Here is a 17,430-nt window from a genome sequence, read left to right on the forward strand (position 1 = left end):
CAGCTTTATTCGATCGATGTTTATCAGACTATTGCATTTAAGTCTCTCCTTATTTAAAAGTAAATATTTAGCATATACTACTGTGTGGCAATTGAAACTTCTACATTGTCATAAACTATGCTTCAAATAAAATATAATATATTTATGTTAATCTAACATAGTGTTTATACAAGCGTATAAGACGAGTCCATCTGCAAACATCACAGCCCCAGATCCGAAGGTTAATGATGCACCGGCAGGTCTTGTCCTGTTATTTCTGCTAACGTGATCAGTGGTTGACCCTGACCTGCTGGCACAGTATGCGATGGTAGATCAGGGTCTATAGATGTTTGCAGTTTAACTAGACATATGCAGGAGTATATACATTAATTATCCTATGCCTTATTTTTACCTACTTAATAGCAGCTTAGTTCTTATGTTATAGCTTGTGATCAGACACCTAACCGGTGGACTTCTATTTGACAGAATGATTCCAGAGTGTAACAATGAGTTAATGTCCTTTTGTGCTTCTCTAATCCGTTTAAATACATACAATTGATACGTGCATGTTTTTGGAATATAGTGACAACTTTCAAGACGGAGCATCCCAAGGCGCAAAAGAACATTGTTTGAAGAAATTTATATTTTCCTATAGGTTAATCAAATATAAAAAATTTATTTTTATCTAGGCGCTTATATCACGAATGAGGGAAAGATTGGGGAAACGTATGTACGAGAGAACGTCAGTGTATGCCTGTATAGGAATGGACAAGTTAAGAAAGTTGTTTTTTTATAACAACTTTTATGAAATATTAACCGCAAAATTTATGTTCTTTCCGAAAATTACATCCTGTCCGATTAAGGAATGCAGTTCTTCTATACATAAATAGAGTCCTCATCACAAGAAATATTTGAAGAATGAAATTCCAATATAACCTTACTATATAATCATTAAAGTTACGAATTACATTCTACAGTAATTAAATACTTAGTTCGTTTGTTCGTAATGCTTACAGGTCAAGAATCTGGCTTCAGTAAGGCATCAAACGTTGCTTGCAATCTCAACACATATTAACTTTATATAAATTCTTAATCACCAGGGTAATTTGTCTTGGCACCAATAGGTGGCACAGAACATACATTGTCGTCATCATTTTAATTTCTTTCACTATCGGACTGACTGCCCTCATGTATACCATTGAATAACATCGATAACAAGTAGAAAATGTAAATATAGACATACTGCTCAAATGATCTAGCTACAAGCATTTAATTATTAGCATATTGCTTTAAGTACGAATCTTTAGGCTAGCCTTGTGTCAACCGTAAGCTGTGTCGGTGTGCAAGTTAAGTATTCTTTTACCCTGCATTCCTTTGTTACATTTGTTCTTTTCATTTTTAATTTGTAGATATCAGAATTATATGTTAGAACATTAGAAAGGTATACCACTCAAACTGTATTGACACATACTTGAATAATTCAGGGAATTATTTGAATTGTGATGTCTGCAGCTGGCTTCATCCTACACCTGATCAAGTTCAATGAACTTAGTGTGTCAGCTTTAATAATGCAAGTGTAACAGCATTTGCTTGTGTTCAAAATTAAGTTTCTGAAACAGATCCAGTCCTAAAATTCTAAATAAAGTAACAGCAAAGCGCCACTTTAGAAATGCAGTATTAAACTTGCAGCATGTAACAAATCTAGAAATACAAATTAGGTTAAACTTCCATCAGCTACATTTTCATATTTGTACATATTCATATCTTTCATTTCAGATATCCTACATGTTATTTGTTAGTTTGTACAGCTACGTTCTAATCAGCAAGCTTGAGGAAACGATGTCAGTGGAGGAAATGATATTGATTGTGTGGATCTTCACCATGTTCACTGAGGAGATTCGACAGGTGTGTGTAATCTTGATAACCCTTGCTACAGTATTGCATTCCATTTGCGCACCACATTATGTAGGGTATAAAACTATGACCAAGCTAAAGTTAGCTGTATGCATTTATGTAAGCATATAATGTAGTATGAATTACATAGACAGAGTTTCCTTTCAACATAATTTATTTTTGTTTATGATACACTAGACAGTCAAAGTTCTGACCTCTTATTGGCTAAAATATGTACAATTCATTTGTAAAATTTAACCATTCACTAATGACTTTCCTTTTGCAGGTTGCTTTATTTACAATATTGTTAAAGCACAATCGAAGGGTGGAAAAATATATACGTATGTCGTGTCTAGTGTCACATATCAAAAGGGGCATTTGATGGCAGCTGAAAATATATAAATGCATGTTACGTTGTTGGTGTTTTTTGTAAGGTTTAACGCAAGATATGCTATATATGGCGGCCAGTATAAATGGTGAAGGAAGAAACCGGGAAAACCCCGGAAAGAACCACTGCCCCACGAGAAGCTACTGGCAAGATTTCTCACAGACCCATATTTGCCTAGTCAGAGACTCGAACCCACGCAGACAGAGGTGAGATGGCAGTTATCCGTAACGGTGAGTGCCTTAGTCCGCTCGGCCACTTGCGCTCCCAAATTGCACGTTAAAAAAGCATGGTAGTAGCTTATAACTAATTTTTGTTATCAGGCAATTTTATCACAAACAGTAAAACTAACAAAAGCTAAACTGAAGAATGTATTTGAGAACATCCAGTGCGAGCTGAGTGAATGTCTCAACCCAACAACTAGAGATCAGATGTTTCGACAACAGTATAATGTTGTTCCATAGAATAGGTGAATATTTCCACTTGGTTTTATTTTCATATCTTTTGCATTTGAGTGGAAAACATTAAAACGTAAGTTAAATTAAATGACACACTATATGGCGATTGTCTTCAATCTCAGGAACTGATATTATAAATCTGTTTTATCTGTTAATCCGGTTTATTTGTAGTGAACTGTTAAAAGTTTAAATTAGTCTATCCATGAAAGAAAATTTGCCAATAGCATTCAAAAATCTCTGTGGTATATGATTTTAGCCTTCCGTCAATTCTAATTAAATTATTTCTTTATACATAATGTAATCATAGGAGGACTTCTGTGTCCATGTATATGATTGCAACAATTTAACAATACTTTAGTTCATTTTAAATTTTGATGAAACATCAGCTGAAAAAAGGCGATACATTTCTTCCAAATATTTTGTATTGTTAAAATCCGCACTCTGGTGCCAGAGAACGTGAAAAGAGCTGGAAAAGGATGAAATCTCCAGGCATGTGGTGCTTTGAATTTACGACTACTGGTTATCAACATTTTATGAGATTTAGTAGGAATAATACCTGCCTCAGTTAAACGTATATCGGGACATTTATAGCTTTTATGTAAAATAAAATTTTTGATAGACGATATGTTTTCCTTTTTTTAAAGAAGACGGGTTTTGTTTTCTCGTTAACACATATCAACGAAGGAAAATATACAAATGAATTTGCTATTTGATCGTAAGGGAATTGCAGTATACCGATAGTTCAGCCTTTAGCGGATTTATTGAATTTATATTTAAGTTTTAAATAAAAGTTCAATGATTATCATATATTTATGCAGAATTTTAAATCCTATACATGGTGTGCGTTTTTTTTTATTTTGTCTATTTCCAATTAATTTGTATTTTGTTTCTTTGTAAGCTGTTTTAATTGAAAAGTATTTCATTTGGCTAGTGCAACTTTAATAGCAAAAGTACTAAAACTTTCACAAAACCAAGAGACAAACTCTCATCGCTGCTCATTTGTATATCCTGCTTAAGCAATATTAAACAGGCTTGACTTTTTTATCAACGTTTTCATGAATAACTTAACATTGCTTGTAAGAGCCTTTTTATTATGAATCCCTTGTATAAGTAAATGACAGTGAGTACACATTAAATATACCCGAGTTCAAATTTTGCTCAAAGATGTAATATCAATATCAAACTTCATTATTGAATTTTGGTTGATATTTGAAAGAATCTCCGTTTGTAAGCATCCTGAAACAGAAGTAGTACCAAGTTATCATCATTGATCAGATTCACTACGATTCAAGTGTTGTAAACATGCGTCTTGCAGCAGAGTTATTCCTATTACTGACGACATGAACATTTTACACAGAGGATAGTTTTGCTAATAATTGTACAGTGCCTTTGCAATTATTTGACCACATAAAGGCATCTTACTTTCAAATGGGAGCCGTAATTACGGCATGAGTTTTACATGTAACAATGTGTCTGTAATTTTAGTCTTTGCGAATTATTATGTGATCAGATATTTGTATTGATATTTAATCAGCCTTTCATATAAACTTTGTTATGAAAAATAGACGTGCTCAACATATCATGCATTTGTTATTCCACAAAATCATAAGTGACTAAACAATGACTCCGATTTTTCATAACTGTGACTGATGGTTTGTGGTGCTGAATGAGCGACCGGTTCATTAAAAATGCAAAAAAACCAACAATAAACAAATATGTCTGAAATAGCTAATACCTTAATTGAAAAGACAACGAAATTTTGAACTTCTTTTCGTTTCTCAACCATAGTATATATATATATATATATATATATATATATATATATATATATATATATATATATATATATATATATATATATATATATATATATATATATATATATATATATATATATATATATATATATATATATATATATATATCGTGATACATCAATCGTGCTCAGAAATCGTTGTATTGACATGCAACCGATGAAGAATGTATTAGGATTGCAGTAGAATTCATATGCTTATAAACTTTGCATGATGCATACTCAAATAAAATTGTAATCTCTAAACAGAATGATTAGTCCACATTTCACCGTAGGAAATTATATCGCCTCTTTTTGCATGTTAGGACTATTCATGTTTCAGCACAAATAATATAGGAAATGAAACAAATCTGAAGGGAAGGGAACAAATGAGATGTCATGGAATATACATTACACCTGTTTTGTATAGGAATAATTAAATTTAGCGAATTTAGCCGAACTCAACTATTACAATGGTAGCTTTATGTTTAATTGTTATCATTCCGCTGATAAATGTAACACATAAATATATAAGATCAGGCAGCCAGTTTTATTTGGGGTTTTAATTTTGCACTTTTAGTTACCTAAATTTGACTCTACATTCTCAAGGATTAACAGAGCATTAACACTCGAGTAAAAACTTAGTGTGACTAAAGTCATGTGAGTAAAAGCTAGAGTTCCACCTGAAGAAATGGCATTGCTGAACAGTTAACTTTGATAAAGCTCTCACATGCACAAGTGTTACAGGAGTATATCGATACATGCATGCGCATCATGGAAATGTCACTATGGTCTTAAATATATATTTTTAAAAGAACTTAAAGACGCGAAACCAACACGTTTATTAAAATCAACAAATACATTTATTTCTCTAAGTATCAAAGTGAAATTTAGGAACTTACAGCATCTCTCTCTCTCTCTCAAATCATATGGTGAATAATACTCCTTTCACATGCACTGCATCCAGCAAGGGATCATTTGTGTCAGGGATTGATGAAGATAAATCCAATAAACTTACAACGAACAGTGCAAAATTAGTAAGCCTTTCTAATTAGCCTGCGCGCTTTTGACTCTTAATGAGTTTTTTTTTTCAGAGGCAAATACAAAACATAGACAAGACAAACAAATAAAACACAAAAGCCGTTGTCTTTGCAAAGCTTTACGTGGCTGTTTCAACAGGAATTATACCTTTAAATATATTATGTTACATTTAATTTATTTCAACCTGTTGCGGTGCTTGAAAATATTTCTATTGTTTAGTGGGCTACAATTATAACGAGAACATAAAGTATTGCGATGGTGTTCGTTTTTAAGAATAATTTCTTTATCATAATATGTAATCAAACCATGACGAATTTGTTTTTAGCGTCAAGAAGGCTTAGATATTTAATAACGATATAAAAGAAAAATTTAATGGCCTTGAAAGTCATCTATCTTATAATAGTCTTATGAAGGACTTAATGTACAATAACCTTATTACACATACCATTTTCGCACATCACGTCTCATTTCACATGATTCTAATAATTTCTTTTAACAGGTCTTTGCAACAACATCCATGACCTTGAAGACAAAGTTAATAAGTTACATAACTGACGGCTGGAACGTTTTAGATGTCGTCACGATGTTTCTGTTTTTGGTTGGAATGATTTTGAGGGGTATTAATCATCCACAAACATTAGAAGCTGCCCGTGTCATCCTCGGAGTTAATCTGGTTACGTTCTTCCTGAGGCTGCTGCAGATATTTTCTGTGCACAAAGAACTTGGACCAAAGCTAGTGATGATTATTCGTATGGTATGTGATTCAAATATTTGAGAGAGATATATTCATATTATTTGGCTTGATGTTTTCTTGTACTTGACTAACTGAATGTGCAAATTGTGTTCTTTGATAGCAAAATATAATGATAATTAATTATTAAACACATGCAGCCCACAGTGTCATATTCGAGAAAAATGGAATTCCTCCTTCGCATAATTATATACCTCTATTGCCACCATCAAAGACCTTGGATGAATATGAATGATCCCTCTTTTGATGTTTGGATGTTAGTCCCAATAATAAACTAAAACAGTGTTACATGTTGTTCCTGATCTTTAAATAATCCCATGTTTGACCAGTGTACGATGAAAGGAGCAATTCAAGCTAGATGAATTGTGTTGAAGTATGTGCCCTGTATGAGATTTCATGGACCAATCGAATTTTTGATAGGAAGGTATATTCGGATCTTCATTAAGTTTATATGGGAATCAATTCCTTATTTGTCCGCTCAGACACTTTTGGAATTGATGTCAAGCTACCTATAAGGTGGTGTTTATTATCGATATTCGCTTGCCCGAAATATATATTGTTTTAATATGTAAAATATTTTTTGATATCGATCACAAGTTTGGGTTTATATTATTTTTACGGGGAGGATTGTTCCCAAATGTTCATATTACAATAAAATTAGGAATGAAGATTAAGCTTTCCAATCGCGTATACTTGGGAGAGATCACAAAACTATGTATTCAGGGTTAATTTTCTATTAATCCCAAAACTCTCAATCATGGTAGTCCTGTAATATATGTTTCAAAATATATCAGGCAAAATATTCAAGAACTATCTTTTTTAATTTGATATATTAATATACGGGATTTAGTTATGTAAAATAAGTATTCAAAAGTAGAATTCCCTTTTTTCTCAAAGTAGTGTGGATTGTGTAAAGCTGGTGGAGTGTGGATTGTGTAAAGCTGGTGTAGTGTGGCTTGTGTAAAGTTGGTGTAGTGTGGCTTGTGTAAAGCTGGTGTAGTGTGTAATGTGTAAAGTTGGTGCTGGGTTAGCATTATATGATCTTCTAGGACAAACTTTCAGAGCTATATACTTTTTTCTCAAAATTCCATTGGATTGAAGCACATTTTTTGTAGATAAATTGTTTTAGTTCTGGCGTGATGTCCCACCCAGTCACATTATTCAGACACCACGCCGACTAGTCCTAACACTAACCTCTTAATGCTAAGCGTCAAGTGAGGCGGCGGTTAGTACTATTTTTGTAAGACTTTGGTATGAATCGGCCGGGGATCGAACCCACAACCTCCTGCATTTAAGGCGGACGCTCTAACCACTAGACCACCGGAGCGGTCTTCTCATTGGGAAGTCATATATACATGGGCGTTTCGCAAGAAGACTTTTTACCTAAAGGTCTTATTAAATGACGCCTGAATGACATCAATTATGCCTGCCCTGGATGCCGTCTTGAAAAATCTTATTTCTACTTTCACTGGCTGAATAGTGATGTTGACATTGGGTTTACACCAAAACACTCAGTGTGATGTCATGCTGATCTTCATTAAAGCCGGAAAAAAACGGCAGTAATCTGACAAAAAAATTACCAACATAGTCAGTTTTGTAAACATCTTATTATTGTATATCTCCTGATCAGAAAATCAGTTGATCTTGGATTTTTAATTATAAGACTTATTATGGTAGATCCTAGGTCCTAAATAAAAATGGCGCCAACCTGATATCCATTATGGCCGCCCTGATGGGTTTAAACTCCTTATTCTTGAGAAGTCATTCCTCTCCCAAATGTATGTTGACATTTAATGTTACTTTATTTCCTCGCTATCTGCAACCTGAAAACTAAATGCAGCCTTTGCTGAAGATTTAATCTTCTCTTTGCTTTCTCTTTCAATGGTCATCGACCATGTGCTCTCTAAATGTGCCAAGCTTATACAGATCAAGTACTATGTACTTCTGTCTACCAATTAAATTCGCCATCTGACCGTTTCTTTGGAAGTCAGTAGCTTCTGTATTCATATACCTTGGTATGCACCCGGTTCAGTCAGTCACAAATCAACCATAATAAGGTTTTGTCTTGAGTCTTGTTTTGTGTATTCGCTCTTCTAGTGCCATTGAGGCACCTCTCTCGCTGAAGCAACGATCAAAAAGCGGAAATGGCACAATTACAAATCATAAAATAAACCCTGCAGCAGACAAACAATGGAGTCATTTTCTTGACTTGTGTTCTCTCTCACGATAATGAAATCAAATCAGATTTAGATTTCGATAATTATGTTGTGCTTCTAGTAGTATAGTTATTGTTGCTTGCTATATAGTTGGTGTCAGTAATTCCAGTGTGCATTGCATCATTCAGTAAAACAAGTATGGATTTTGAGTCAAGCATGTGTTGATTAAAGAGTCATACCAGTTGAATAAACATGTTATGCCCATGGGATCAAGTTGTTAAACATTGTTCAAAACATATAATGTTGAAAAAGTACTTCTAAAATAAGTAGTGTCTCTCCACTGTTATTGTTCCCCAAAATATGGAAAATATGGAAATTACAACTTTATCACAAAAATCGTGTTTTATTTACACTGGAATTTACAGGGATCATCCTACCATGAAGGTCTTTAAAGTGATGCCAATATATAACCAACATTTCTAGAAATAGAAAAGCTTGATAGCTTCTTAACAAAATCCATTAAAATGTAATCAGCAGTAAGCATGCTGGTTTCGACGGCCTTCATGTTTATACAAAAGATACACAAGGTGCCTATCAGTCATCAAATATTGCCGACATCATTACTGGTAGAAAATAAATGTTTAAACAGCTTCTCAAAAAGTGATACAAGACTTTAAGATTGATACAGATAATGCTGAGCATAAGTCCGATACTGCCAGTGTTACGTAGGATGTAAACCAAATTCTCAACCACCACTGAATATTGACAACTTGCAATGCTTCCTCTAACACTCGGACATGGTGTATTCCATGTTGTAAACAAATATACTCACGTTTGCTTAAAATGCAAACGTACAATCCATAAAAATAAAATCGATTGAAAGATATGTTTTGTAACATTGTTAACCAATATGTTCTTAATATATGATACATTTTCATATAAAATATTAGTAAATCAATCTGTAGATAAATGCCTACTGATTTTAGCACTGAAAAACCTATACTAATTAAGATTGTCTCAATGAGTAAAGACTGGTTCTTAAATGTATCTTAATTCTATTTCAACTATCCATCGTAAATGCGATATGCATGTATAAGTTCAGATGTGTAAAGGATGGAATCTGCCAATTTAGACAAGTTACCAAAATGACTATCATGTATGGCCAATTAAAATGTGTATTGGAACAGTTTGTATGCCAAAACTTTATTCTTATGAGAGGGTATTTATAGATACCCATGATCCTTCAGCACATAAGTTGTCATATCATGTCCCATCAAGTATCATATGTTATATCATATCATGTCCCATCACGTCTCATATGTTATATCATATCACGTTCCATAATAAAATTAACATTTGGTCAATATTTTCTAGTCAAAATTTAAACCATGTTTAGTTTCATATGAGTCTTTGTCAATATTTATTTTTTACCTATATCTGTAAAAACAATTTACTTGTTTACACCACTTATTGATTTAGAAGTTTATCCTTTCATCACAAATTATACCTTTACTCCATATTTTGTAACCGCTATATGGATTGATAAAATTAAGTACTGAGTTTATGTTAAGACAACTGAGATAACGTTTGATAAATTTAATGCTGAATAAACAACTTGTTTCTTAAAAATTCGATTTAAGCAACTCTGTCTAGTAATATGAATTTAATAATACTTTTTTGCAGGTTCATAATCTGCCCTTCTTTCTTCTGATATTAATGGTTTTTATTGTGTCTTATGCCATTGTTTCCTATGCCATATTGTACCCAAGTACAGAACTCAGTCTGGACACTTTGATAAATATAATTAAACGACCATACTGGAATATTTTTGGCGAGCTCAATTTGGAAGAATTTGAAGGTATAGCTCTATGTCTCTGCTCTGCTCTGCTGTGCTGTACTCTATCTACCTACCTATCTATTTATCTATCTATCTATCTGTTATCTATCTATCTATATATCGGTCTTTCTATCTATACAATTATATGTCTCTGTTTATATATATATATATATATATATATATATATATATATATATATATATATATATATATATATATATATATATATATATATATATATATATAAACAGAGACATATATATATATATAATATCGTCATACAGTTTGGAGACTTTTTCATTCGTCGAATAAAAATCACTCTAACATGTACAATAGTGTTATTTATATTAAATATTATTCGGCCTAGTATCATCAAGCATTCACCTGTAGAATCCAGCGATAGCACTTTCCGTTTTAGTTTGGTGTATATTTGTAATGCTCTCTCTCTCTCTCTCTCTCTCTATATATATATATATATATATATATATATATATATATATATATATATATATATATATATATATATATATATATATATATATATATATATATATATATATATATATATATATATATATATATATATATATATACATATATATATATATATATATATATATATATATATATATATATATATATATATATATATATATATATATATATATATATATATATATATATATATATATCACAAATTCTTTACCTTTTATGTATGTCTCATGATATAAGTTATTGTCGGTCACAATTTTGTTGCAAGTAATGAATTCTTCGCAAATGAAATATTATTCACCATATCAACAGTTATTATTCATTATGATAACTTCGCTTATGGATTAGTAGAAATTTGACAACTTTAAAATGTGAATGAAAACATATTTCTTTCATCTTTGGAAGGAGCTGAGGACTGTACAAGCGTTGCAGAATTATACAAAAATGGGACCTACTCGCGCTGTCCAACAGAGTCAGGAAAATACTTTGGGCCAGTTCTGGTGGGAGTGTACATGTTCGTCTGTAACATCTTGCTACTGAACCTGCTCATCGCTATTTTCAAGTACTTATAAGTTAATTATAAAGCATAAATAAAGCAGTGTAATCTTACCCGCAAATTTGCAACCAATCCAACATGTTAATGAGGCTATCAATTTAATTTGGTTTTAGTACATATATACTGGGATGTAAGACAATAATTTTTTCAAAGTTTCGATAGTAAGAAAAAAGCTCATCATATTTAGGATTGAATGCTATAAATCCCACCTAGAACAATGTAGATCCAGATCTGCCATCGCAGAAAGTCCCGGCAGAGATGATGTTAACGCTGTCCATTCTACTTCTACTTTCAGTTTTACATCTTAATACTGGATCTGCTTGCACATTTATGTGATGCTAAATCTGAGCCTGTGCTAGTCTGCATTGGGGACTGATTTGTTGGCACATTATGTGATTTCAGATTTTGGTAAACTTGGTAAACTGTTGGTTCAGTAAATTATTATGCTAAATCTAGCAAGGCGATGGTCTGGATAAGCTCCTGGTCTGTTAGCAATGTGATGTCATATATGGTCTGTGATCTGGGTGTGTGCCAAATTTGCATTACCTGCTGCCAATTGTAATTATCTGCGGATAAATTACGTCCATGTAGGGATACCACGCGGATGTTTATGTGAACCCTCGAAAATGTACCCTTGTCGGAAGTCCATCTATTTGATGCAGATACCTGTCTTAAATATATTTTATCAAGTTCCCTGCAAATAAATTTAGGACTATTCCATAGAATAAGAAGCACACGATTTTAGAGGTCAATAAATTTTTACAGGTACCTCCTGGACACATATTTAACTTAGTACATGTGCAGGTTCTTCCAAATATAATATGATCTTCCTGACAAAATCTAAGGTCTATCAGCACTCAGAGAGTTTTTATTTTCATTTTCCTCCCATAACGGTCTGATTGCCAGCTTTTTACATCCATGTACACTGTATAATGTGCACAGTGGTGGACTTAGCACTCATTTGGTGTTTTAGTTAAAACCCTTTTCCAGTCCTAATCGTGAATATTGTAAGAATAAGTCCATAGACTGATATAAGTATAAATACAAACAAATCACGTACACCCTCTTTTCAATATTATTTCCCATGAATCGTCAGATCCTATAGATTTAAGGATGCCTATGAAGTAGCTTGATGCTGGATGCAGTAGTCTTTTACAATGAGACTTAAAGTAATATAAACTTGCACCTGCAACGAGATATTTAGAGTCTAAACATACCAAATAATAATCCCGAATGTGGAGCTGTACACACCAGACTATGCCTGCTTGTCATTTGTAATGTACGAAATGCCAGCCTTGCCCGCCTGTAAGTCAAGTGTTAACACGTCTTTTCTTTTAGCCACATAGGACTATTAGAATCAAGTCATCTCTTAGAGTCTTCTAACTGTATTACAAATTCAGCCCACGTAAAGTAAAATATGTGCCATCAACGTATGCTCGTTTAGCAGATAAAGTGTTAAAGTGTCACCTTCTGACAGAAATGGAAGTTCGATGAGTGTTGTCTTTCCTGGGTAGAAGAATTCACACCAATGCACCTGATTTGGCAGTTACTACTTATGCATGTATCTTGAGAGATTGCTCTTCCAGAGACTTGCAACAAGCAGAATCTGTTAAAGGATACACCTCCTAACTGCAGTATGCAAAGGATGTGCCAGATAGGCCCTGTTTCTGGAATTTGTACACTTTGGTAAGAGATCACATGAATATGATCCCTTGCAAAACTATTGTTGAACTTGAATTAAAGCAAGGATTCGCATGCAGTGAGCCTTTACTCTGATGTCTCAGTTTCAAAAGCACTGATCATTCGAGGCAGGTGACATGATATTTGCTGTCTAACTTCTCACTATATTCAGTACCAGACATAGAAAGTCAGTAACGCACAACATTGAGACAATCTATCAACAGCCTCTACCAGTCTGAGAATTAATACGTTCCTTCATATTTTGATGCAAGCCGTCCAGCCTAATGTCAATTCTTGTTGTTTCCCTGACAAAATTTAATGCTTTTAAAGGCAACATCATTAACCGTTCTTTCATCTTACAATGACTATTTCTGTCCAACTTCACCCTGGCCTTTCGAAGCAATCGCATATCTTTGTTTCTTAGCTGCATATGAGCTCTCCCTCATGAATTAAAGAGCCGAGCAAGAACTGAAAACTCTTCTGAGACATTTAACGATTAGTTCACAACGTAATAGCTAATTTGTTTCATGTTAACTATGGTTTCAACGGTCATCATTGTTTAGAAATGTCGTCCAAGTCTCAATTTAGATTTGGGAGACAATCTCGCTAACTATTCAAGCGCTGAACAAGAGAATCTTAGCATTGTATTTCCATTTCCAAGGTGAGGGATGCTTCTATAATCCCTCACCTTGCAGTTGGAGAGACTTGTTCGTATTCATGTCTGAAGTGCTCCTCAGAGACCATCAAAAACTCCAACTCTGTGTTATTCCAGTCTCCTGATTCATATCACCATGGAATAGACAAGGAAACAACTGTTCATAAGGATAGCATGTTGCAGTTTTAGAGATCAAGCTCACTGCCCTCATTTCGCAAATAGGAATATATATATATAGGAAAGACACCTCTATGACATTTCTGACAGAAATGTCATCCTAAAAATCGACTTGACTATATCTCAGCTTCCAAAAGCAAGAAGCAATGGCACATGAATAGAAGGTCAGATTTTGGTCCAGTTATACGCCTCGGGAATCTCATTCTTGAAGACAAAAAATGGCTTACACAAAGCTATCACAGCATCCCTGTCGGAGGGGAAAAGTTTAACATTTTACAGGGCTCTAAAACATATGACTCAATGCAAGAATTGTGCCCAGTAATCATCGTTTGATCGACATTGTCCAATATTTGTCATCTTTTTTCGGTATTGCGTCATCATCACACATCAAATGTGTAGCCTCCGAATAAAGTGTAATGTTTTAAGTGAGCTTGTTGTGTCGAGAGGAAATCAACTGATTCACATAGTATGTTCCACTCACTTATGAGTCTTCAGTGGACTCTGTGCCACGTGGAACTAACCCCTAGTGGACCTGTCTATGACAGCTACCGGTCGTCCATTCTTCATCTTTGTATTCCCAGAACTGAAAACATGGGCAATTAGTGCATTTTTATGCACTGTAATGGTTCTGAAGCATATGCACTACCGCCCCACCTGCGATATTACAGAATGCTTTGAAGGCACGAGAATCCAAATGCACACAAGTTTTTAATACTCCATCCAGTTTAGAGAAATCTCAGATAAACAACCTTCTCATCTAGCATCATACATTCTCAGGACAATTGTATAATATTGTGTATTGAACTCACAACCCACATATGCTTAATCTTCACCTAAGGGTCTTATCAAATAAAAACTTATTTTTTAAAAAAAAAGATTGTGTGAGAAAGACGTATAGAAAATCACAGGATTAATAATGTCTTAACGATTGAAAGCCTTAATTTTTCACAAAGATCTGCATGTCAAGATGTTTACTTGTGTTGATCAAATCCTCTGGCCTTTGATCCATAGTGTTGCTCATTTAAGATTATGGTTTAGTTTGAGGAGGTATTCTTATCACTGCTGTCGAAATATTTGACAATTCACCTATGGTATTAGAGATGGTATTCACGCCAGTAGGTTCTTATCATCTTTTGAGAAAATACGTGGTACACAAAATATGATATTTCAATGAGTGGCAAAGCCATGAGTTAAAATATACAGTTATTGGTACCACAAGAGGAAATTTTAGGAATGAACGTAGGAAAATACTTTTTTTAGTATAACCAAATTTGTTTCAACATAGAAGATCAAAATAATTCTTTGGAACACCATGCTCACCCAACCCCCTTTTTGTAAATTAACATTCAATTTCATGGGCTGATTGGATAGATATTGTTTACTTAAGAAAAAGTAGGATTGGGTAGACTTATATGTGGCAGTAAATTAAATTTTTATTATTTTATCAGCTACTTGACCCTATCTGACAGCAACGCAAGTCCGATTCAGCAACGTATCACAGCCTGTTTATCGTTGTTGTCAAGGAAAAAATGGGACATAACTACAGAGAGACGCAAACGGCGTCTGGCCAAATTTCTTTATCAAATATTAATTTCCATATGTGAAAAACAGATAGTTTCGATGTTTTCTAGCTCAAATGTGATAATATAGGAATGAAAGATATATGAAAATTATTTTGCCAATAAGTCTCTATATTTCGCCCTTATGTATATAAAAAACAACATTATTTATATTTGAGTTTATGCTCTCTAACCAGTCATTGATTGATTGTGTTGCTAACTCAGCCAAAAAAGAATAAACCACATTCTGAATTTTCGCATAACAATATTTGCGGTCGGGGAAACATATTACCGGAAAAACAATTATATTGGTGTGAGTCACCTAATTAGATCATGGATTATTCCCGTAAAAAAAAAAACTTGTTATAAACATTGTTCATATATTATTTATATGCTTAATTTATATTGTTAATAAACTGCAATGTCTGTTTTGGCAAGTCATGTTCATTCACTTGATTTAGGACAAAATAAACTGCTGTGTATTAAACCACTGTGTGTGTATATATATATATATATATATATATATATATATATATATATATATATATATATATATATATATATATATATATATATATATATATATATATATATATATATATATATATATATAGTTTAGTTACCCACTGCAACTATGTAGTACGCAGTGAATTAGCAATCCATCAATATGTGTAGCATTGAAAGAACTGAGGGTGCATAACCATACTGCAGTTTCATTACGGATGTTAACAACATGTGCGGAACATTGGAGAATTAGCCATTACTTGATGACTCGTTCTTGTTCTTTCAGTAGGAATCTCTACAAAATGTGGGGTGCTTTCGCGAATATGCAATTACTTGACGACAGAGCTCATTGACAATTCGAAACCATATGGCATATTCAGTATGAGTATCTATAAAAATGCAGCGGATAAAGCACGATATACAATAACTTGAAAACTCATTTCAATTGAGCTCGTTTGATCATAGGGCAGTTTCCATAGGAGTTTTTACATACTAGAATGGCTTTTATATTATACACTTATCAAAAATACACAGTATTTATATATATTTCAGCATCAGCTTTTCTTGTATTTTCCAGCCACACATACCAGATGGTTCAGGACGAGACCGATATGCATTGGTGTTTCCACCGACACAGTCTGATTAATGAATATTACATTCGACCACCTTTGCCTCCACCCTTTATCATCTTCATGCATGTCTACAAGGTTATAGGATTCCTTAAGAAAAAGTGTCAGCAAAAACCTCACTCTCCTGTTCAAGGAAAAAACGCCTTCTGTAAGCTTTTTCATGGTTAACTATAAAACAATGTTTCGCCTCAGATTCAAGGATTACGTAAAATTACATTGTCTTTTTCTTTGATATCTTTCTTGGCTATATTTACGTGGATACATTTTTGTAATTTTTTTTGAACCATTAAAATGGATTTCCTTTTTTTTCACAAAATAACACAAATAATTTGTGCCTATAAGTTTTGCTTATCAAAAAAGATTTGTTCTCTTTCGCATTCCATTACGGGAGATCACATCACTTGTGAAGTATTATACTGTCTATATTTATTTATAAATAGATATGTTCAATTGGTTAATTTGTAGTTAATAACAAATTCACAAAAATGTGTAGGTTTTGTGCATTTTCTTTTGAGTTACTGTTAGCTGAGTACATGTCACTAGTAATGGCGATTGCATCTGAAAGTCTGTATAACGATTATAATCCGTCCATTACAAGCACGCGAATGCATATTTAAACATTCATACAATTTCCTAAGTTTGAAGACTTGTCTACAAAATATTAAAAGAAACTGGTGTTTTGTCAAGCACATTCTTTCAGTATGAAACACTTATTGAGATATTGTGTGTTTGTTTACAACTGCACATTTTTTCAGGCAATTTACACCAAGTCAGTAATCAACAAAAATTTCCCAAGTATTACAAACGTTTTGTTTACATTATCATTTTATTTCAGAAGAGTATTGGGACTAATTGTGATTACCGAAATATATATCTGACTTTCAGA

General features: G+C 33.2%; 1 protein-coding gene across 1 annotated transcript in view; it reads left to right on the top strand.

Moving 5' to 3' along the window:
* The window catches only part of LOC149791823 (transient receptor potential cation channel subfamily M member 5-like), a 48,779-nt gene that overhangs the window by 9,085 nt on the left and 22,264 nt on the right, over positions 1–17,430 (top strand). The window contains exons 5-9 of the mRNA XM_089970334.1: positions 1,756–1,884; positions 6,048–6,302; positions 10,139–10,313; positions 11,190–11,346; positions 16,493–16,692. Coding sequence (XP_089826460.1) covers positions 1,756–1,884; positions 6,048–6,302; positions 10,139–10,313; positions 11,190–11,346; positions 16,493–16,692 — 916 coding nt within the window. The remainder of the gene's footprint in view (positions 1–1,755; positions 1,885–6,047; positions 6,303–10,138; positions 10,314–11,189; positions 11,347–16,492; positions 16,693–17,430) is intronic.

Source organism: Sinohyriopsis cumingii, chromosome 9 (assembly GCF_028554795.1).
Source record: "Sinohyriopsis cumingii isolate HCF-2022 chromosome 9, ASM2855479v2, whole genome shotgun sequence".
In the NCBI taxonomy this organism is placed as follows: domain Eukaryota; kingdom Metazoa; phylum Mollusca; class Bivalvia; order Unionida; family Unionidae; genus Sinohyriopsis; species Sinohyriopsis cumingii.